Source organism: Chiloscyllium plagiosum, unplaced genomic scaffold (assembly GCF_037043375.1).
Source record: "Chiloscyllium plagiosum isolate Xiang-an unplaced genomic scaffold, Cpla_swu_hap1 HiC_scaffold_5, whole genome shotgun sequence".
Taxonomy (NCBI): Eukaryota; Metazoa; Chordata; class Chondrichthyes; order Orectolobiformes; family Hemiscylliidae; genus Chiloscyllium; species Chiloscyllium plagiosum.
The window spans coordinates 72,860,766-72,883,964 of NW_028270143.1; the positions used below are offsets into that span (position 1 = coordinate 72,860,766).

The 23,199-nt window shown below is 41.2% G+C and overlaps 1 protein-coding gene across 1 annotated transcript in view; it reads right to left on the reverse strand.

The window, feature by feature from the left end:
• LOC122549953 (tomoregulin-1-like) overlaps window positions 1–23,199 on the reverse strand; it is a 231,098-nt gene that overhangs the window by 83,338 nt on the left and 124,561 nt on the right. Inside the window, exon 4 of the mRNA XM_043690236.2 lies at window positions 12,235–12,261. Coding sequence (XP_043546171.2) covers window positions 12,235–12,261 — 27 coding nt within the window. The remainder of the gene's footprint in view (window positions 1–12,234; window positions 12,262–23,199) is intronic.

Sequence of the window (23,199 nt, forward strand, 5' to 3'; positions counted from 1 at the left end):
GAGCATAGGAAGTTAAGGGATGACCCTTCAGAGGTTTATAAAATAATGAAGAGTATAGATAATGTTATTTTCCCTAGGGTGGGAGATTTCAAGACTGGGGCATTATTTTAAAGGTGAGAGGAGAAAGATTTTAAAAAGACACAGGGCAATTTTATTTACACGGTGTGGTTCATGTATGCAAGTGGTATATGTGGGAACAGTTACAACGTTTAAAAGACATTTATAAAAGTACATGAATAAGAAATGTTTGGAGGGATATGGGATAAAAGCAGACAGGTGCGACTAGCTTAGTTTGGGATTATGTTCGGCATGGACTGGTTGGACCGAAGGGTCCGTTTCTGTGCTGTATGACTCTCTGTTGGTTGTAGCATCTCTGTTGCTATTTTCATCTTGTCAGGATCCAGCCACAATACTTTGCTGTCAGCACACAATCTAAATACTGGACTTCAGGCATTTTCAATTGCATCTTCTTCTTGTTCACCTTCAGGTTCATATGGTGAGCTCTGTACAGCAGTCACACTAGTTTCTGATCTTGGTCTGAAATGGTTTCTTCCATCATACCTCTATATCCATAGACTTGCAGGTAATTCACAATAGTTTCCACTCCAGGAAAATCACTGATTACTTTACACTATCTGCAGTGATAGTTTTCTGGAGCAGTGGAAATATCAAGCAGGATGTGCATCCATCCATATCTCTTAAATGGCATTACAGATTTAGTCAGAAAACTGCTGTTTTCATCCAGCTTCACTTGCCAGTACAGCTCTACACTTACCAGGTACTAAATACCTTTGCCTTGGCAAGTTCGGGCAAAATTTCTTTAATGGTTTATATATCGTAGTAAGGTCTCTTAAAACCTTAATAATGCTCCTTTTGAGCTTTGCACACTTGCAGTTTTCAAAATTTTTTCTCTGCTGATAACCAGGTATTCACGTTTGTAGGAGCTGTCTCTTTTTAGATTACTCACCTTGTTTTCAGCTTTCCTGTTTTGTCTTTCAGGCTAGACTTGGAAGAAAAGATTCTTGATTACCAAGGGGATGAAAGGTTATTGGGGATGGAGAGGTGAGGTTAAATGATCTGCTTTGATCTTATTGAATGGCAGAGCAGCATCAAGGAGCTGAGTATCCTATTATTCCTTGTTACTATGTTCATATGTAACTCATGTTGTGTTGGTCCTATCTCTACTTTGAGATGAAATTCACAAGGAGGGCATCCAGGTTCTGTAAAAACATCTTTGCTATCTTCGAACATCTGTCTGGAAGACAGTGCCCTGAAGCCCTGTGAAACACTGCAATTGTCTCCTGGCTCATGTAGAGTTACCAGTATGGTGGCTTAGTGGCTGGCACTGCTGCCTCACAGTGCCAAGGACCCAGGTATGATTCCAGCTTTGGGTGACTGTCTATGTGGAGTTTGTACATTCTCCCCATATCATCTGTGTCGGTTTCTTCTGGGTGCTCTGGTTTCCTCCCACAATCCAAAGATGTGCTGGCCAGGTGAATTGGCCGTGCTAAATTGCTCATAGTGTTCAGGGATGTGTAGGTTAGGTGCAATAGTAAGGGGCAAATGTAGAGTAATAGGGTAGGGGAATGGGTCTGGGAGGCTTACTCTTCAGAGAGTCAGTGTGGACATTGAGACAGTGAGCAAAATCATTCATTTCAGCTACGATTCAAACTTTCGACTTGCTTCAGCTGAGATGAGTGATTTTGCACTATTTAAAATTCCAGACCTTCGTTCTTCTCAATGTATGGGCTCTCAGCTTTATATGTCCTCTTCAATGAGTAACATTCCATTATATTGCCTGAAACTTACCTTTAAGGGTTTAACTCTTGGATCATCATCCTGAGTCATTTTGATCAGGTTTGCAAATCTCAGTGTTGTATGAAGCATTAGCGTCTACCTGATATTTCACATTCATTTGATGCTCTCCTGCTGTGATGCAGATTTATAATTTATGATTATAGTTTTGACTTTTTGATTCTAAAGGGGTAAGTGGGTTTTTGGTTTTCAGTGCTGTGCAGGTGTAATTTTACTCTTTTAAGAAAAGATCAGAAAGTTACTGGAACAGGGAGCTAAAGACAGTCTTTCCAAGAAAGCCTCTGCCTTAAGTTAAATGAGTGAGTAAGATACCTGGGGAAATAATTGTTGTACTTTTATGACCTACTGAAACAGAACCGGGGCCATTAGCAAGTGCAGTTCAGAAGATCTATTTTGAGTAAAATGGCACTTTTAGTTTGTGGAAGTCTTCAGGCCATCAGGGTTGGAAGGAGGCCATAAACTATTTTAGCAGTCTCAAAGTAGTTAAAGACAGTGAAAAGTCAATGAATGAGCCTGTCTACTCATTTCAGGGGAGGGATGGAGAAAAGCACATTTTGAATGTGCAGAAATGATCAAAGGAAAAATAAATTATTACTTTTTCGGTTTAGCAGGAAATTTCAAGTGAAAATGGGAGTGATGCCTCACTGGGGTTGAGTATCTCTAAAGGATATTGGTGGGAAAAAGTATTTAATCTTTCTATACATATTTATGACAAGACCTTTCAAAACTGCCATTCATATACATAAAATTTTGTTTCCATTTTTCTTTCCTTTTGTGTTTTCTTGTCAGTCTTATTTGAATATATTCTGTGATTGGTCACCATGATACCTTCATTACAAAAAGAATTGTTTTTTTCCAATGAGCTAGGTTTCACTTTAGGATCAAACTTGTCTAGTATTGCCATCAGATGAGTTCATAGCAATGCAATCATCATTCCATCAGTCACAAACCAATGGATCCCGATGCTGCTAACTTAGCATGATATGGTGGACAGTGATTCATCAGAATTATCAATTGACATCTCTCCAGCAGACATCTCTATTGTCTTGTTTTGTTTCCTTCTAGTTAATCACTCCTGTGCAAAAGGTGTTTCAGCTTCTTTCAGTTAAGGCATTGCTTTCCTCATGCTGGACTGACTTCCTATGCTTTTGTGTGATGTCCTGTGCATATTTAAATTCTGTCTTCTGGCCTTGATCTTCTGCAAACAATTCTTCCTTTTTACCAATGTGGTCTTTTTGTTTGGCCTGGAATGTGTCTCAGCAGGTCAAAAGTGAGGACTACAGATGCTGGAAACCATAGTTTAGATCAGAGTGGTGCTGGAAAAGCACAGCAGGTCAGGCAGTATCTGAGGAGCAGGAAAATCGAAGTTTCGGGCAAAAGCCCTTTGTCAGGAATAGAATCCTTTATTTCTGATGAAGCGCTTTTGCCTGAACCGTCGATTTTCTTGCTCTTCAGATGCTGCCTGATCTGCTGTAATTTTCCAGCACCACTCTGATCTAAACATGTCTCAGCAGGTCTGTCCTGTCATTATATACTCCAGGTGATGACTGTCAGCCTTAGAGATTCTGCAATAAGTTTCTTGAGTGTAAATTTCACTTCTTTCAACAGTCAGATCACTTAAGCCTGAGAGAAACTCAGGATTCAGCTAGACATCTCAGCGCTGTCACAGACTGATCAAGAGTCTGTGGATGGCACAGTGGCTCTGTGGTTAGTACTGCTGCCTCATAGCACTAGGGACCTGAGTTTGATTCCAACCTCAGGTGACTCCCCCGCTCCCGTATCTGTGTGGGTTTTCTCCCACAGTCCAAAGATGTGCAGGTTAGGTGAATTGCTCATAGTGTTAGGTGCATTAATCAGAAAGAAATGGGTCTGGGTGGGTTACACTTTGGAGGGTCAGGATGGACATGTGGGACCGAAGGGCCTGTTTCCACACTGTAGGGAATCTAATCTAATAGCTTTCCTCTCCCTGATCTTTGATACTGAACACATACCATTCATTAGTAACATCAGTATAGAATTCAAAGTAGGTCTTCAAAACATTCAAAGGCAATGAAGGAAGGCAAGAGGCTAGTAGTATTATTGTTAGACTGTTAATCCAGAAACCCAGGAATGTTTTTGGGACCCGGGATCAAATCCCACCTTGGCAGATGATAGAATTTGAATTAAGACAAAACAAAATCTGGAATTATAAGTCTAATGATGACGATAGCTCCATGAACCAGAAAAACCAGTCTGATTCACTAAAGTCCCTTAAAGAAGGAAACTGCTGCCCTTATCTGGTCTGGCCTACATGTGATTCTAGATCCACAGCAATATAACTGACTCTTAACTGCCCTCTGGGCATTTCAGGATTAGCAACAAATGCTGGCCTAGCCAGTGACACCCTCATCCCGTGAATGAATATAAGAAAACTTCTGCAACCTGGCTTTTCTGCTCCTTATTGAGGTCTACGTTGTAAACCAGTTTGTAGCACTCTTTCCCCAGCACTCATAACAGACTGGCTACTCTTACTTGCTCTGGATTTTTTTATCCAATTCTGTAGCTATTTACAGATTTTCTTTTTGAGCTTAGAACAACTTCCAATTCTGTCTCATGTTTTATTTTAGTTCTACTACAGTAAGGATTGAGTCATTCTGACTAATCTAACATTTCAAAGTTGCAGACTATGGTTTACGTTATCTTTGCTTTTTTGTTTTTGAAGTTGTTAGTTCACTTATAGCTTTGAAAATCCACTCAAACTCAGCTTCATACTGCTAACATAACTCAAATGAAATACTTAATAGCTGCTGCAAATTAATGGGATAGCATGTTCCAGAGGATAGAGGTCACGGGACAACGGCGAGCCAACTAGTACAAATATACAAATGCATTTCTCTAAACAATGATTCCCTCTACACAGAATAAGTGTAATGTAATGTGACAATGCAGTGGCTTTCCCACAACGTGCAATGAGTCTCATTGATGGGAGGAATTGACCAGGTGGACAAAGCAATTCGGTGCCCAAGTAGAAGCTGATTCCTGAGAAATGAATGTATGTGGGTGACAGACATCTACCTCTCATATCTCCAGAATTTGGATGAGATATTAGGAAAACCCCCAGCGTGAGTCAGAGGGACACCAGCTGATTAGACGGTCAGCTGTGCATTAATGAGACTTTCCCTCCTACCTGCAGGAGAAAAGGTCACAAAATGCAAGAGAAAGGGCAAAGACTGTATACTGGAAATCTATGTCATGACTGCTGTAAAGAAAGGGACATTCAAACTGCCAAGAATGCAGGGCAGCCAGTCACTGGCGGATTGTCAGACTGGAGTGCAGTGCAAAATCGGGAAGAAAGTCTTAAGCTTGGTGTCCACAGCTGGGTAGAAGGGAAGTGCACATCGGGCATTGATAGAAGGGGTTAGCGGGAAGACATTGCATGATTGTCTTTCTCCCATGCAGTGTTTCTGTAATATGGACAGATGGGACTCTCCTTTCATAGGGACTGTTTAGTCCACCCCTGAACAGAGGAGGCCATTGTAGAAAAATAAAAGCTGGACGAATTTACAGGATGAAGGCAGAAGGTTAGGCCCATAAATTCAGGAATGGAAGGACAAAGATGAAAGGCGAAAAAACACAGTGTAAGCTAAGACAGTGTATCTGAACACGTCTTTGAAGGAGATCATGAACACCATTGTGATCTTAAGTTATCATGGACAAACTAGAAAACTAAAGTAAAAGACATAAAACAACAAGAACTACAAAGTTGTAGAGAATTTGGGATGTACATAGGTTGCCGCTTGCTGATACCTCTATCACATTGGTGAGGGATATGCACGTGAAAAGACATCATGCTAACAAAAGGAAAATAGTGTGGAATTTGGAAAGCCGAAATAAAAACAGGAAATGCTAGAAAAAGCCAGTAGGTCTGGGAGTATCTGTCGAGAGAGAAACAGAGTTAAAATTTTGTGCACAATTTGATTCTTCTTCAGGGGCTTTTACATACTTTAGATTGGAAATCAAGTAGAATGGACCAAGTATCCTCTGCATTTGCAATTTTATCTCAAAAATGTTAGCCTTGTTGCCATTAATCAAAGTAGGGCCGAACAAAAAGATGCAGTGGCTTCCAATCTGAGATGGAGGAATTGCACAGTCTAATAGAACAGCTAAATTGGCTTGACATCCAAATAAGGCCAGATGCTTGTTTTTAAATATTAGAATTGAGTACAAACATGAAAAATTCCAAGTTGGAAGATTTTATTTGGGAAATTAAAACAATAAGAAAATTACAGGTGTTTTCAAGTTTCCATCTTAGGACAGGCTAAGAACATGAAACTTGCTTCTTCTGCTGTGACACATTCTCAAGTACAGAAAGGTTTATAGTTTTGCTTGTGGGAAAGGAAGGTAAATATTACCATTTAGCTTGGGATGCTAAAATGATCAGAAAAATGTAGTCAAAAGCAACATAGGCGGCAACATGATTTGGAAATGCTGGTGTTGGACTGAGGTGTACAAAGTTAAAAATCACACAACATCCGGTTATAGTCCAGCAGGTTTAATTGGAAGCACTAGCTTTCGGAGCGATGCTCCTTCATCAGGTGGTAGGTGGCAATACTTGCTGTTGCTGAGTCAGCAGGTACAGGTAGTTCTGAGATAATGAGCACTTCAGCAGCACAGTTTGGCTATAGTGTCGCTGAAGAATTAGGGAATGGTATTTTTGAAAATGCTTACCTCTGTTGGCAATAGTGCAATTCCAGGGGGGATCGATTTGCATGCTCCATTCTGTGCATGCGCTAATGTCCACGTGGTCTTCATGCTGTTCTGCTCATGCATGATGTCAGCTGCCAACAGGGCAGCTTTCTGTGAGAGGTACTGTACAGAGCACAGCTTCCTTATGTTTTTTTTTAAATGGGCTGTGTTAAATTTATTATTCTTTCATTAATAAATACAATTTAAACATTCACTCAAGCTGTACTACAATTTGTGTTCTGCTTTTGGGTGATGTTTGAGTGATAGTGAGTATTCTTTTGCTTGTCTGCTCCTAACCCCACTTTTCCCATATTTCGATTAAGTGAGATTTTGCTGGAATGCAACTGTGGCATTATAGGAGAATTCCCTATGGTGATTTCACTCACCAAAAATACTGGAAGAAATTCTAAAATGGGATTCAGCAGGAATACTCATTGAGTTCAACACTGATAATAGATCCCGATTGGATAATATACAGTGGTAGGCTCAGAGCTGGGATCTCCTGGTTATTCCGTGAGGATGCACTGCAGCTCCTGGCTGTGGTCAGCATGAAGATGGAGTCCACTGGTTATTGGAGAGACAACAATGGAGCCAGGGGCTCCTGGTTGGAGGGTGACTGTGGGTCCAACATTGGCAGTGGCAATGGCGAGGCGGGCCAAGCGGTGAAGAAATGATGCCTGAAGAATGGCAACTCTAATGAGACTGGCACAGGCAGCAGAGGGATGGTGGAGGAGGGGTGGCACCACAGACGATGGTGAGCTAGCTGAGGGTTCAGGGCAGAGCTGGTGGAATGACGATGGACACTCTTTTAGTTATGTCCTTTTTTTTCTTAAACTACTCAAAATGGCATCAGATTTTGCTGACAATTGAAGCTTTTCACTATATTTGAATGTATTATTCACTGTAAACAACAATAAATCATCATTCATTCATTCAAAAAAACATGTGAATGAAAAATGACTGAGGATTAAACACTGCAATTTTAAAACTGATGTTGGGGAATGAAGAAAGCTCCAATTTGGTCATTCTAGTATAAAGCATGTTTTATTAACACAAATTGGCTACAACATCATTGATGAATTGTGGATGCTGTTTGGATAATGCAAACTTTCTACTGAACGGGTATAGCAATTTTCTACCGCGGTCTTATACAGCATGATTTTCTATAGCACAGGGTTGCAGAGGAACGCAACTGTCTCATTATAGCAGAATGACCTGTAGGTGCATACCAGTAGTCAGTTATCTGATTGTTTCAAAAAGAAAGGAGTAAGCTCTAAGAAATTGTTACATATACTGGAATTAGGATGCTTAGATTTTTAATGTGTAAAAATGCTTCACTAGATTAGTTCCAGAGATAGAAGAGTTGTCTTATGAGGAGAGATTGAACACTTTAGGCCTATACTCACTGAAGTTTATAAGAATAAGAGGAGATCTAATTGAGATGTAGAAGATGCTAAACAGTATTGACAAAGTAGACATGGAGCAAATGTCTCCCTTGTGGGGCAATCTAGAACAAGAGATCATAGTTTTAGGCTAAGGGGTGGCAGATTTAAAACAGGAATGAGGAGGAATGACTTCTCTCAAAGGGTCACAAATCTGCGGAATTCATTACCCCAGAGTGTGATGGACACTGGAACATTGAATAAATTTAAGGAAGAGATAGACAGATTTTTAATTAATGATGGGTGAAAGAGTTGTAGAGATTAAGCACAAAAGAAACAGAGTTAAGACTGAGATGTGATTAATCACAATTTTATTAAATGGTGAAATAGGCTTGAGGTTTGTATTGCAAACTATTGTTCCTAATTCTTATGCTCTTAAAGAAAAGAAACAAGGAATATAGTATGTTGCTATTTTGAACAGGTTTTAAAAATTTAGTAAATAAAAATTAGTAAATAAAAAATCAAATCCATTATAATTTAATATGGTCAGAAGAGTGTCAGAGACCTAATGGAATAAGGAAAGAGGTGATGAATATATTAATTGAGTGGAAAATACCAGGAGCTGGTAATCAAGTGGTGTGAGTTTTATAGATTGTGGTTACTGAAATAACGTTTTCACTAAAATGTGGACTTGGACTTTGTTAAAAGCCATTCATTTTCTAGTGTGTAATGGACAAATTACAAGGGATTTCACTTTCAAAATTCTAAGCAATAGAGTTAGGAGAGAGATGAGGAGGAACTCAGAGAGTTGTTAGTATTTGGAATACGCTGCCTGAGAGGGTAATCGAGGTGGATTCCATAGGAGGTTTCAAAAGAGAGCTAGATATATATTTGAAAATGTTGAAATTCAAGGGCTACAGAGATAGTACTGGAAGGTGGAACTAGCTGGGGTAGCTCTTTCTGGAGCGGATACAGACACAATGCTTTACTGTAAAATTCAATGATTCTTTAAGTGGGTAATGAAATAAGAACAAAAGCTGGAAAAGCAAGATGGGCAACACCTTTGTAACAGGGTTAACATTTTAGGTTGATGACCTTTTAGGCTGTGGTTGCTCTCTTTGAGGCAAAGGAGATTGCCGGGTGATGTTAATGATCTTTATAAGATTACAACTGATGACAACAGTATTACAGGATACAATGTGAGATTTTAAGAAAAGAGATGCAATGGAGAATGAGGAAGAACATTTTAATTCAGGAGACTCATTTGAAAGGCTATTGTGACTGAGGAGTGTACAGTTCACTGGATTGCTCTGAGGGAAGCCTGCAATTAGTTGGTGCATTACAAGGACTCCCTATATGACTCCACACTATCCTCCCCTCCACTGGCCAGATGTGTTGATGTTTAATGTAACAATGACTTTCAATAACACTGACATTGGGTAACCACTGAGTCCTAGTTGCAGGTTTTCCTGCCATTTTACATATAGTTCAGTGATGGTCTCTCTTGCCAGCCAAGGTCTTCATTTGCACTAGTGTTCCACCATCTGATAGTAGTTCATGCGAGTCCAGAAAACTCTAGGATGTAACAAAACCTGTTTTCAGTTTTGCACTTGCTACCATTCCCTTTGGCTTCTTTCCATGATCTGTTGCAGCAGTGATACTTCTAATGAATGGCCTATTCCCCTCCTGTGTTGCTGCTCCTCAGCTCAGGGTCCATGGAGACTGAAAGGTTGAGATCAATGTTTGCTTCAAACTCCTCTACAGGCCATTGCCCTGGCAGCGAACATCCACCATGTCTCGCTGATTTATCGTATAACTATGGAATTGCACCTTTACTTGCCTTGCTGAGATGCTGCAACCACTAATGCATTCCCCCATAATGCTGTCCCTCAGTTCTGCAGCACTGTCCTATTCCTCAGCTCTATGTTACCTTTCAGTTCCTTTTGGCTGTCTCTTAGTTCCTTTGCACTGTCTGAGACCTTGCCTGGATGCCAGCACCTTTAGATGGTTGATGATTAGAGGCCTGTGATCCCCTGCGCTGCACACTGAATTCATAAGTTATCATTACATTTCTTTCACATTTATGAAAATGCAACAGAACCACTTCTTTTAAATAACTTAATTGGCTTCCCGCTGTTTTCATGAAGAATTGCTAACTTGCTGCTTCCCCTATACAGCCATTATTTTCATCCATTCACAGGATGAGGATGTTGCTGGCTTGACCTGAATTTATTACCCAGGAGAAAGTGAGGACTGCAGATGCTGGAGATCAGAGTCGAGTGTGGTGCTGGAAAAGCACAGCAGGTCAGACAGCATCCAAGGAGCAGGAGAGTTGATGTTCTGGGCAAAAGCCCTCCTGCTCCTTGGATGCTGCCTGACCTGCTGTGCTTTTCCAGCACTACACTCTCAATTGTGAGTTAACCACATTGCCTTGGGTCTGGAGTCACATGTAGGCCAGACTAGGAAGGATGATAGTTTCCTTCTCTAAAGAACATTAGAGAACCAGGTGGGTTTTTCCAATAATCAACAACGTGAGATTATTAGATGCTTAATTATGGATTTTTTATTGGATTCAAATTCCACTAGCTGCCATGGCAGAATGTTGCCTGGTTCTCTGGATTAATGATCTAGCAATAATACCACTAGGTCAGTGACCTCCCATTTTACTGACTTGCACTGAATCAAACTTCCTCATACATTTTATACAGCAGTTTTAGTCAGGAAAACACAAATGATTCAGTGTTACTCTGAACTCAACATGTTTGAAATCAGTTACCATGCTCTGGTCACCTCCAATAAAAATTGTGAACGGGCAAATGGAACCGATTCATGTGAAACATAAAAACCAGAATGAGGAGTAAGCTGCTTGACACTTTGAACCTACTCTGCCATTCAATATAATCAGGCTGATGTTCTATCTCAAGGCCATATTCATGCTTTTCCTGCATATGCTTGATGCCTCTAATACCTAACATTTTATCAATCTCTTCCTTAAATATGCTCAGTGACCCAGCTTCCACTGCCCTCAGTGGATGCAAATTCCACAGGTTGACCAGCCTGAAGAAATGTTTCAACATCTCTTTCCTAAAAGGCCTACCCCATATCTTGAGACTGTGATCCTAGTTTTTGAATCATCCTCCAAGCATCTAGTTTGTTTATCACTGTTAAAATTTAAATCAGATCCCTTCTCATTCTTTTTAGCTCTAGTGAATACAGGCCCAGTTGAACCAACCTCTCCTCATATGAAAGTCCTGCCATCCCTGGTATCATCCGAGGGAACCCTTGCTGTTCTCCCTCTATGGCAAGTATAGGGTAGGGAGACCAAAACTATACACAATACACCATGTCCAGTCTCACTATTTGTATCGTAAATAAAATTTAATGGTTTATAATAAAGAGGTCCTTAATTTATGTCATAGATTCCAACATTTGAACTTTTAATGCAATAGTCTGTGAATTTCCTCTAAGTTTAGCAAGATGAGTTCTCACATTTATTTTAAAGGTGCCAACATTTCTATTAAAGTTGTGGAGGAAGAAATTCAGGTGGCATGAACAGTTCATACTTTCGAACCAGAACCATTATACGGAAGTGCACTCTTGACATCTTCTTAACTTTTTCTCATGTTTCCATAATTAAAATGGTAAAATGACAGTGGATGCCAATTATTATCAAATTTGTGCCAAATGATTTAGATCTGAGATAACCATTTGCATTTTTAAGTTATGTTATCACTTTCTGAGATGCATTTCACAGAAATACTCATCACTAGTATTGTCTCTCATCATATGGATTGCTAATGTAGTATGTGTTGGATAAGAAGTTATAAGCAAATTGCAACATTTCACTAGAATCATATCTGGGAATGACACCAATATCATCAGACAGTGATTTACATTCTTGATCCATTTGGAACTTGCTCAAAAAATTAAATGTTCATGACCTTCAGAAAGTTATGGAGATATTAGAAACCACTTGTGAAATAGTAGCTCTTTTGAAATACTGAAGACGTCAATACATTCAATAGCAACAGAATCAATTCTTAACCTTTTTGAAAAGGCCATTGCTTTGTTAAATGGTTTAGTTTAGAACTCATAGCCAGATTGAATAGACTAAATAAAGCCCACCTCAAATTATAAGAAATTGATAGGATCTAAGCTGTGTAGAGGAATAAAAGGGAACCACTTGTGTCCCTCTCCCACTGCAACACTTTACAAATACCCAGCACTGTATAGAATTGTTATCTTCTGTTTCTACTTTGACTGCTATGAGGTTGACTTTCATACCTGAATGTGTAAAAAGATATAAACATACCTCCTTCTCCAGACCCAGAGCCATTTTCTAGAAAAAAAACACAGAAAACAGTAGTGAATTACTGTTAAACTTGAGATATTAGCTGTCATTTCACAAAATAATGTTAAAACAATACACAGGTTATCAGTAGAGACTTTTTCTGTATAAATCTCAATCAGGTGCTTTAAAAGATACATTATCGCTATAAATCAGAACATATCAAGGTACAACTATGCATCCAGGTGCCTGTTAGATATTGTAATCGTATCAGCCTTCACCACGTCTTCTGGCCCTTATTCTATGCACGCAACACGCTCTGCGTGAAAAAGTTACCCCTCAGGTAACTTTTTAAATTGTTCCCCTCTCACCTTAAACCTATGCCCTCTAGGTTTGGACTCCCACACCCACGAAAATGACCTTGGTTATTCACCCAATCCATGCCCGTCATGATTTTATAAACCTCTATAATGTCGCTCCTCAGCCTCCAAGGCTCCAGGGAAAAACGCCCCAGGCTATTCAGCCTCTTCCTATAACACAAGCCTTCTAGTTCAGCAGCATCCTTGTAAATCTTTTCTGCACTCTCTCAAGTTCAACAACATCCAAATAGGAAGAGTTTAGAGGGATACGGGCCAAATAATGACAAGTGGGTCTAGATTAGATTGTGATATCTGGTCTGCACAGACGAGTTCGACCGTCTATGCTGTACAACTCTATGACAAGTTGTAATACAACTGAGAAGTTTGATCACATCAGAAACTACAATAGTGAAAACCTATCAAGTCTTGGAATGAGATAACGTGAACAACATAAACATTCATCCAGCCCTCTAATTCATATGGAGGAGAAAGTGAGGACTGCAGATGCTGGAGATCAGAGCTGAAAATGTGTTGCTGGAAAAATGCAGCAGGTCAGGCAGCATCCAAGGAGCAGGAGAATCGACATTTCGGGCATGAGCCCTTCTTCAGGAATGAGGAAAGTGTGTCCAGCAGGCTAAGATAAAAGGTAGGGAGGAGGGACTTGGGGAAGGGGCGTTGGAAATGCGATAGGTGGAAGGAGGTCAAGGTGAGGGTGATAGGCCGGAGTGGGGGTGGGGGCGGAGAGGTCAGGAAGAAGATTGCAGGTAAGGAAGGCAGTGCTAAGTTTGAGGGATTTGACTGAGACAAGGTGGGGGGAGGGGAAATGAGGAAACTGGAGAAATCTGAGTTCATCCCTTGTGGTTGGAGGGTTCCTAGGCGGAAGATGAGACGCTCTTCCTCCAACCATTGTGTTGCTATGGTCTGGCGATGGAGGAGTCCAAGGACCTGCATGTCCTTGGTGGAGTGGGAGGGGGAGTTGAAGTGTTGAGCCACGGGGTGGTTGGGTTGGTTGGTCCGGGTGTCCCAGAGGTGTTCTCTGAAATGTTCTGCAAGTAGGCGACCTGTCTCCTCAATATAGAGGAGGCCACATTGGGTGCAGTGGATGCAATAAATGATGTGTGTGGAGGTGCAGGTGAATTTGTGGCAGATATGGAAGTATCCCTTGGGGCCTTGAAGGGAAGTAAGGGGGGAGGTGTGGGCGCAAGTTTTGCATTTCTTGCGGTTGCAGGGGAAGGTGCCGGGAGTGGAGGTTGGGTTGGTGGGGGGTGTGGACCTGACGAGGGAGTCACGGAGGGAGTGGTCTTTTCGGAACGCTGATAGGGGAGGGGAGGGAAATATATCCCTGGTGGTGGGGTCCGTTTGGAGGTGGCGGAAATGATGGCGGATGATACGCTGTACATGGAGGTTGGTGGGGTGGTAGGTGAGGACCAGTGGGGTTCTATGTCTCCAGTTTCCTCATTTCCCCTCCCCCCACCTTGTCTCAGTCAAATCCCTCAAACTCAGCACCGCCTTCCTAACCTGCAATCTTCTTCCTGACCTCTCCGCCCCCACCCCAACTCCGGCCTATCACCTTCACCTTGACCTCCTTCCACCTATCGCATTTCCGACGCCCCCCCCAAGTCCCTCCTCCCTACTTTTATCTTAGCCTGCTAGACACACCTTCCTCATTCCTGAAGAAGGGCTCATGCCCGAAACGTCGATTCTCCTGCTTCTTGGATACTGCCTGACCTGCTGCGCTTTTCCAGCAACACATTTTCAGCTCTAATTCATATGTACAATTTTCTATTGTTCTACTTTGAGTTTTGCTGTTTAGGTTGTTGTTATTAGATTGCACTAATTTGTGCTGAATGAGTTTATTTCTTCTGGATCCAACAGATTTACTACAGTTATATTTCATTATGTAGCTTTATCTCCCTAGAACCAATGACAATGTTTCAGGAATAGAAACAGCAAACTCCCTGACTCTAACTCAGGGCAAGAATTTGGTGTTTGCTGGCCAAAGACAAAGCCAATAGTTCCCGGAACAACAGAGTGAACCCTGGGTAGTTGGACCTCCTAAACCTCAGTGTAAGTCAGTAGTCAGTCTTGGCTCCTAATTCTGTAGAAAATGGCAGCTTGATGAGAAGGACGGAACATTGTCCGGCAGACCTAAAGGAACAATCCCTGACATCCATTGGGAGTGGGTTTCAGGAAATTCATATGATGAGACAAGACTGTCACATATATGCTAGGCCAGGTAAGGTTGACAGATTTCAAGCCCTAAAGGATATTACTGAACTCATGGTGAGGTTTATTTTTACAATAACACGTTCATTGTCACTATTACTGAGATTAGTTTTCAATTCCATGTTTTAAGAATTTAGACTTTTAATGTCCAGCAGCTGCTATTGAGAGATTTGAACCCATGACCCAGAGCATTAAGATGGCAGCTAAATGACCAGTCCAGTGATAGTAACACTACACCCCAATCTCCCCATAAGAACAGTGAGAACACCATGATGAAATCTTTCTTTTTTGCAGCAATTCCTGATGAAAGGCTTATGCCCAAAATGTCGACTGTCCTGTTCCTCGGACGCTGCTTGACCTGCTGTGCTTTTCTAGCACCACTCTTTTAGAATCTAACTTTAGCATCTACAGTCCTCGTTTTCTCCCTGTTTTACTGTGTCGGCAAGCAATCTGTGGAAAAATGCAACGTTCGGAAAACATACAGTTCAAAAGGGTTACTACATTTGTTTCTGACTCAAACAGTTCAGGCTCCCTAAAAAAACAGTTGCTACATCACAGTCAACTGGAATTAGAAGACAGAAAAAGACAGACTCCATGCAGGAAATGATCGGTTATGCTTTCAATGGACTGCTGAGAGAGCAACAGAACCATACTGGCTCTGAGTAGTTGGGACTCAGTTGGAAGCCAAAATCAATTGAATAACTCTATGCAGTCAGATTTAAACCAGGTGGGTTGACTGATTAATCAAGGCATTAAGCTGAAAAATGAATCAGAGAATGGCTGTCATCTATTTTTGTTAAGTTCAAATGTATGTACCTTGCAGCTGTTTAAGCTTAACACAAGTGCCAAGCAATGTTCATTCCCAATAAGACAAAATCTTACCATTTTTCCCTGACATTCAATGTTATTCACATCTCTGAATCCCCCACTATCAACATCCTGGAGTTGCCATTGACCAGGTGTGAAACTGGACCAACCATTTGGATATTGTGGCTATAAGAGTTTAAAATTCTGCAATGAATAACTTTCATTTTTACTCTCTTACCCCTCAAAGCAGGGATGGCACAATGGCTCAGTGGTGAGCACTGCTGCCTCACAGTGCCAGGGACTGGATTTGATACCACCTTGGGTGACTGTCTATGTGGAGTTTGCACATTTTCTCCGTGTTAGCATGGGTTTCCTCCGGGTTCCCCGGTTTCCTTTCACAGTCCAAAAATGTGCAGGTTAGGAGGATTGGCCATGCTAAATTGCCCATAGTGTCCAGGGATGTGCAGGTTAGCTGGATCAGCCATGGGTTACAGGGATGGTAGAGATCTGGGTGGGATGCTCGTTGGCGGGTCGGTGAGGACTTGATGGGCCGAATGGCCTGCTTCCACACTGTAGGATACTATGAAGTTGAAAGTATGGTGGTGGGATACTCTCAAATTGCCTGCATGGGCTCAGCACCAACAGTACCACCCAGAACAAAGCAGCCTGATTAATTGGCAGCTCATTCGCCAACTTAATCATTCATTTTCTTCACCCAATGCCCAGCATCAGCATATGCAAGCTAACCATCCCTGAAATGCACTGTAACAACTCACCAAGGGTCCTTCAACAGCACCTTCCAAGCCCATGACCTCAACCATTCACAAGCAAAGCCACAGGAACACCACCGTCTGCAAGGTACCCTCAAAATCTCACATCATCCTAACTTGGAACAACACCCTTACTCTTTCACTGTTGCTTAGTCAAAATCCTGGAACTCCCTTGCTAACAGTACTTCACATGTACCTAACTCCCAAGGACTGCAATGATTCAAGAAGGTAGCTCAACACCATCTACTGAAGGGCATTCAGGGATGGGAAACAAAAGATGGCCTAGACAGTGAAATATAAGAATTCAGCGTTTATAATCATCTTTAGTCAGAAGCATAAAGTAATTGATCCAACTCAGCCTGTGCCTAAGGTTCTCAGTATTACACTTGCCAATATTCAGCTAATTCAATCCATGTGATGACAAGATATGGTTGAATATATTAAATACAGCAAAGTCTATGAACCTCAGTAAGATCCTAACTGAAGTACTGAATACCTGTACTCCATGACTACACTATTCTGTACACTTGCATCAATCTGACCAATGTAAAATTAACCAGGTATGTTACCACCTTATCACAAGAAACAGATCCATCCAATCTGGCAAATTACTACCTCTTCAATCATTTCTAATCCCTATCTTCAGCAGTGAAGTTGTTATTGGTAGTACTATCAAGTTACACTCTCACAGCAGTCAAGTCAAGTCACCATAGTCTTACCAGACTGTCAGGCTGCTCTCTCAGAGAGAGAGAGAGAGAGAGACAGTTGGTGGTGATTTAACCTGAGGGCCACCACACCTCAGGCAAGGGGAGAGGCTGAGAAGGAAAGTCCTTCATGTTAATATCAGCTGGTGAGGGGATTGAACCGACACTGTTGGCATAATTCTGCTTTGTAAACCAATCATCTCATCAACTGACCTAAACCACCCCCTCTGTGGTCAGCAATGCTCAGTTCTTTCCAAATCTCATTACAGCTTTGATCCTAACATGGACAAAAGATCAATTTTCCAAAGACGAGGTAAGAGTGATTAATCTTAACATCAGTGCTACATCTGAGTGAATAATAGCATCAAGGAATCTTAGTAGAAGAGTAGTTGATGGGTATTCAACAGAAATCTTTTCACTGACCGGAGTAACACCTAACACAAAAGAGGATGGTTCCAATTGTTGGAGTCCACTTATTACAGCCCAGAGGATGCTTTCAGGTCAGATATTTTTAATCAAACTGTTCAGTGATTTTATGACATACTTCACAGTAGATGAGATATGAATCCAGGTCTGATTCAAAAGTAAGGATACTACCATTGTGCCACAATGGTCCCCTTGTTTTCAGATTAGATTTTATCTAATCAGCCCGCTCAGACATGTTATTGTACACGTCAGAAGCAGGTGGGACTTCAACTACAGCCTTTTGGCTCAGAGGTAGAGACACTACCACTGCACCACAACAGTCCCTCAATATAGCCTGGCAATCTGTATAGATATACTTAATCAACTTGTTCAGAGATGTTATTACGACCAAAGCCTCTTGGCTCAGGAGTAGAAACACTACCACTGCACTACAAAAATCTCATTGTTTTCAGGTTATATTTGTTTCTAGTACCATTCTAGTACCCACTAATGGGTCTTTTCTTGGATATTTCTAATCAACCTGTTCTGAGATGCTATTACACCCTTCTAGAACAGGGAGGACTGGAACCTAGGCCTCCCAGCTCAGAGCTAGGGACATTACCAATGTCACACAAAGCCAATGTGTTTTCAATTTAATCTCCAAGACCCAACTTTATCAATGGGCCCCCTCCATAAGGTGTTGGTGTTTGTAAAATGTTCAGTCACATATGTAGCTGCTCAGCTAATGTAATGGTCTGTTTCCACAAGCACATATGCAGCTAGACTTAGAGAACATTTAGGCTTGGGCAAATAACAATCATGCTACTCAGTATTTTTTTATTAGTTCATGCAATATAAGTGCTGTAGGCAAGGCCAGCATTTATTGATCCTTCCTAATTCCCTTAACTGCATCAACCATATAAATACCGCAGGCTAGAAACTGGGTATCTGCAGTGAGTAATTTTCCTCCCAATTCAAAACGTGTCCACCATCTAGAAGGCAAAAGACCAGGATATGCAGAATACTCTCCTCTTGTCTGGATGACAGCGGCTCTAACACCGCTCAAGATGTTTGATACCATCTGGGACAAGGCAACTTATCTGACTGGCACATCATCCATCATCTTAAGCATTCACCACATCCATAACAGCACAGCACAGCTGAACTACATATCATCTCAAGGATACATCGCTGCAACACACCAAGGCTTTTTTGAACAGCTGTGCTAATAGACATAACTAGTACCACTTGGAAGGGCAGCAGGTACATTAGAATACTGCAAGTTCCTCTTTAAGTCACACATGATCCTGACTTGAAGATGTACCACTGCCCCTTTATCAAGATTTAGTCAATATCTTGGAAGTCCCTTCCCAATAGCAGTAATGGTTTACCTTTATTACACAATCTGCAGCAGTTCAAGAAAGCTGCTCATCTTCTTAGTACAATTAGGGATAGTCAACAGATGACTACATTGTGCATTTGGATAAATATTAAATCATTCCAATCTTGCCATATTCCCTGTTATTCAGAGTTACGTGGCCTGCTGACATTATCAGTTAATCACTCAACAACATTAACTTATGTTTACATAACACCTCATAATAAAATACTCTGTAGTTGTTCACTGGAGTATTGTATAAAAAGGTATGATCGGCACTGAGCGATGTAGAAAATATTCAGGCCGAAGATCAAAATCTTTGTCAAATTGTTAGGTTTTATGAGAGAGGGAAATGTATTACAGAGGAGATGTTTAGGGAAGGAATTCACAGCTTAGGGGAGCAGCAACTAATTCACAGTTTACGAGCACAGAAACTAATTAAGTTTGGAAATGCTCAAGATGCCAAATTTAGAGAAACACTGACATTTCGAAGGGTCATGTGGCGAATAGAGATTGCAGAGATTGGAAAGGATGGGGCCATGGTGGGATTTGAAAAAGGAATGAAAATTTTAAAATTGAGGTATTGCTTAACCAAAGAGATTGCAAGTTAAGGTAAATTAAATAGTAAGTTGTGTGAAAATTTTCAGCCAACAGATACAGATATGATAACAAAATAGAATTTTTCTGAACTTCAGTGAACTTTGGGGTTTCTCAAATCACAGATTTTAACCTCTTGTCACTTGGTATTTTAACCAGACACAATTTTATGATTATGATATAAAACTGAAGAGGAACCTGGTCTACTGCCAGTCAGAAGTATAGGACTTTACAAGACTCAATGCACTCCTGAAAACGTCAAGTAGGACACCTGAGAATTTGCATCAGAAATTTCAAACTCCTTTAATTACTTCTTTCTATCTGGCCACACACCACTGACCTTGGAATGAAAATGTGCTTTTTATACTGCTCGCTGTTTTCATTTGCTCATGGGAGGTAAGTGTTGCTGGCTATAATGCCCAGCTCATTGTTTTTATTCACTTGCGGGATATGAGGGTTGCTGGCTGGGCCAGTGTTATTAATTATACAGTTGCTATCAAGAAGATGGTGGTGAGTTGCTTTCTTGGACAGATGACGGGCTCCTGCCTGAAACATCGATTTTCCTGTTCCTCGGATGCTGCCTGACCTGCTGTGCTTTTCCAGCACCACTGTAATCTTGACTCTAGTCTTCAGCATTTGCAGTCCTCACTTTTGTCTGCTTTCTTGAACTGCCATTTCCATGTGCCGTATGAACACCCAGAGTGCTGTGAGGGAGGGAGTTTCAGGATTTTGACCCAGCGATATATTTCGAAGTCAGGATGTTGTGTAGCCTTGCAGAGGGACTTGCAGGTGGGGTTGGTGAAAGTTAAGCATCTCAACCTTAGGACATTTCGACAGGAATTCTAGTGATAGCCCAACCATCTTCAACCAGATCATAAGTGACTTCCTCTCCATCAAAAGTGCAGAAGAGGGGATGTTTGCTGATGATTTTACAATGTTCTACACAATTCATGGCAGGTGTGAAGCATACTGTGAACAAGGGCCAGGGCAACATCCAGGCTTGGGCTGAAGTGGCAAGTAACCTTCAGATGGCATTACAAATGCCTAGCAAAGACAGTTTCTAACAATGAAAATCTAACCAATCCCATTGACATTCAATGGCATGATCATCACTGAATCCCTCGCTATCAACATCCTAATGGTTACTATTAACCAGAACTTGGTCAGTATTTTCCATCTGTTTCCATGACATTGTGGCCCTTATCTGGTGGTAGGTAGAGTCTGTGTTCATAAGTTCATAAGATATAGGAGCAGAATTAGGCCATTCAGCCCATCGAGCCTGCCACGCCCCCCCCCCCCCCCCACCCAACTGATCATGGTTGATAAGCTCATCACCCCATTTTCCTGCCTCCTCTCCCTATCTCTTCAGCCTATTACCACTTAAAAAAAATCTGTTCAATTCCTCCTTAAACTTACTCATCATCCTAGCATCCACCGCATTTTGGGTAGAGAATCCCACAGATTCACAACCCTCTCAGAGAAGGATTTCTCCTCAACTTAAATTTGCTGCCTCTTATCTGAAGACTATGACCTCTCGTCCTGGAATGCCCAGAAGAGAAAGCATCTGCTATTTTGTCCACACCTTTTACATCTTGAATACCTCAATTTGACCTCCCCTCATTCTTCTAAATTCCAGACAGTATAGGTCTAAGCTTTTCAATCTCTCCTCACACAACAAACCCTTCATTTCTGGAATCAATCTAGTGAACCTCCAATGCCACTACACCTTTCCTCAAATAAGGGGACCAAAACTGTGCACAATACTCCAGGTGCGGTCTCATCAATACTTACTTCCCTTTATATTCTATTCTCTTAGCTATAAAAGCTAACTTCCATTTGCTTTTTTTATTATCTGCTGTATTTGCATGCTAGTTTTCTGGAACTCATGAGAAATGACACCCAAATCCCTCTGCATCGGACTACCCTGAAATCTTTCCCCATTAAGATAATAGGTTGCCTTCCCATTTTTTGACCCAAATGCATGACCTCGCACTTATCCATGTTAAACTCCATCTGCCACATGATGGCCTACTCTCTTAACTTATCTATATACATTTGTAAGGTTCTTATATCCTCATTGCAATTTACCATCCCCACTTGTTTTTGTGTGATCTACAAATTTGGCTCCAGAGCCTTCTATCCCTGTATCCAAGTCATTAATGTAGATTGTAAATAGCTGGGGTCCAAGGATCAAACCCTGGGGCACCCCACTAGGTGGAACTTGCCATCCAGAAAAAAAAACATCTATCCCAACTCTGTCTTCTGTCCATCAGCCAGTCATTTATCCAGGCTAATAGTAACCATTAGGATGTTGATAGCGAGGGATTCAGTGATGAACATGCCATTGAATATCAATGGGATTGGTTAGATTTTCACTGTTAGAAACTGTCTTTGCTAATTCCATATGATCCAACCTCATGAATTAACCTTTTGTATGGCACCTTATCAAATACCTTCTGCAAGTCCAGATAAATTACATTTGCATCATCCCCATTAACCACTTTTGCGTGTCACTTCTTCAAAGAATTGTAGCGAATTAGTCAAGCATGATTTGTAGATTTGGAAGGTACTATCAAAGGAGCTTTGAGTGCTGCAGTTCATCTTGTAGAATGTATACTACTAACACTGTGCATTGGTTGAGGAGAGAGTGAAAGTGGATTGGATGCCAGTCAGGTGGGCTTCATTATCCTGGTTGGGATTGAGTTCCTTGAGATTTGTTGTAGTTGTATCCATTCTGGCCAGTGGAGCATATTCAATCACTTCCCAGATTTCTGTTTTGCAGATAGTGAACAGAATTTGGGAAGACAGAAGACATTAATAATAGGGGATTATGTGGTTATACTTCTATTGAATGTCAAAGACAGATGGTTAGATTTGCATTTGTTGGAGATGGTCATTGTCTAGCACTTGTATGACGTGAATGTAACTTGCCACTTATGAGCCCAAGGTTAGATCTTGCTGGATAGAGACACAATGTGCTTCAGTATGTGAGAAGTAGAGAATGATGCTGAAAATTGTATAAACATCAGTGAGCATCCTCACTTCTTATCTTATAATGGAGAAAAGGTCATCGATGAAGCAGCTGAAGCTGCTGGGCCTATGACACTACACTGAGGGACTCCTGAAGAGTGTTCTGGGATTAAAATAATTAATTTTCTACATCCAAAACCTTTGCAGTTTGTGCTAAGTATGTCTCCAATCTGTGCAGAATGTTTTCCTGAATCCCACTGACTCCAATTTTGTGATGGCTTCTTAATACCAGACCAGGTCAAATGCAGTCTTGATGTCATGGGCAGTAACCTTCATATCATCTCTGGAGTTCAGCTCTTTTGCACATGGTTGAACCAAAACCAATGAGATCAGGAACTGAGTAACCCCAGCAAAATGCATACTGAGTATCAGTGAGAAGGTCTTTGCTGAGCAAATGCAAGAATTTTCAATGACTTCTTCCAATTCCTTGCTGTTCAAAAGTACACTGCTAAGTATTAATTGACTGGGCTGGATGTACCCTGCTTTTTGTGGACTGGACACACTTGGGCATTTTTTCATAATGCTGGGTAGAAGTCAGCATTGTTGCGGTATTGAACTGATTGGCTAGTTCAGGTGTACAAGTCCTCAGTACCATTATTGGACTGTTGTCAGTGCCCATAGCATTTGCAGTATCCAGTACACAGTATCTTCAGCTATTTCTAGGTATGACATGGAGTGAATTGAATTGGCTGAATATTGACAACTAGGATGCT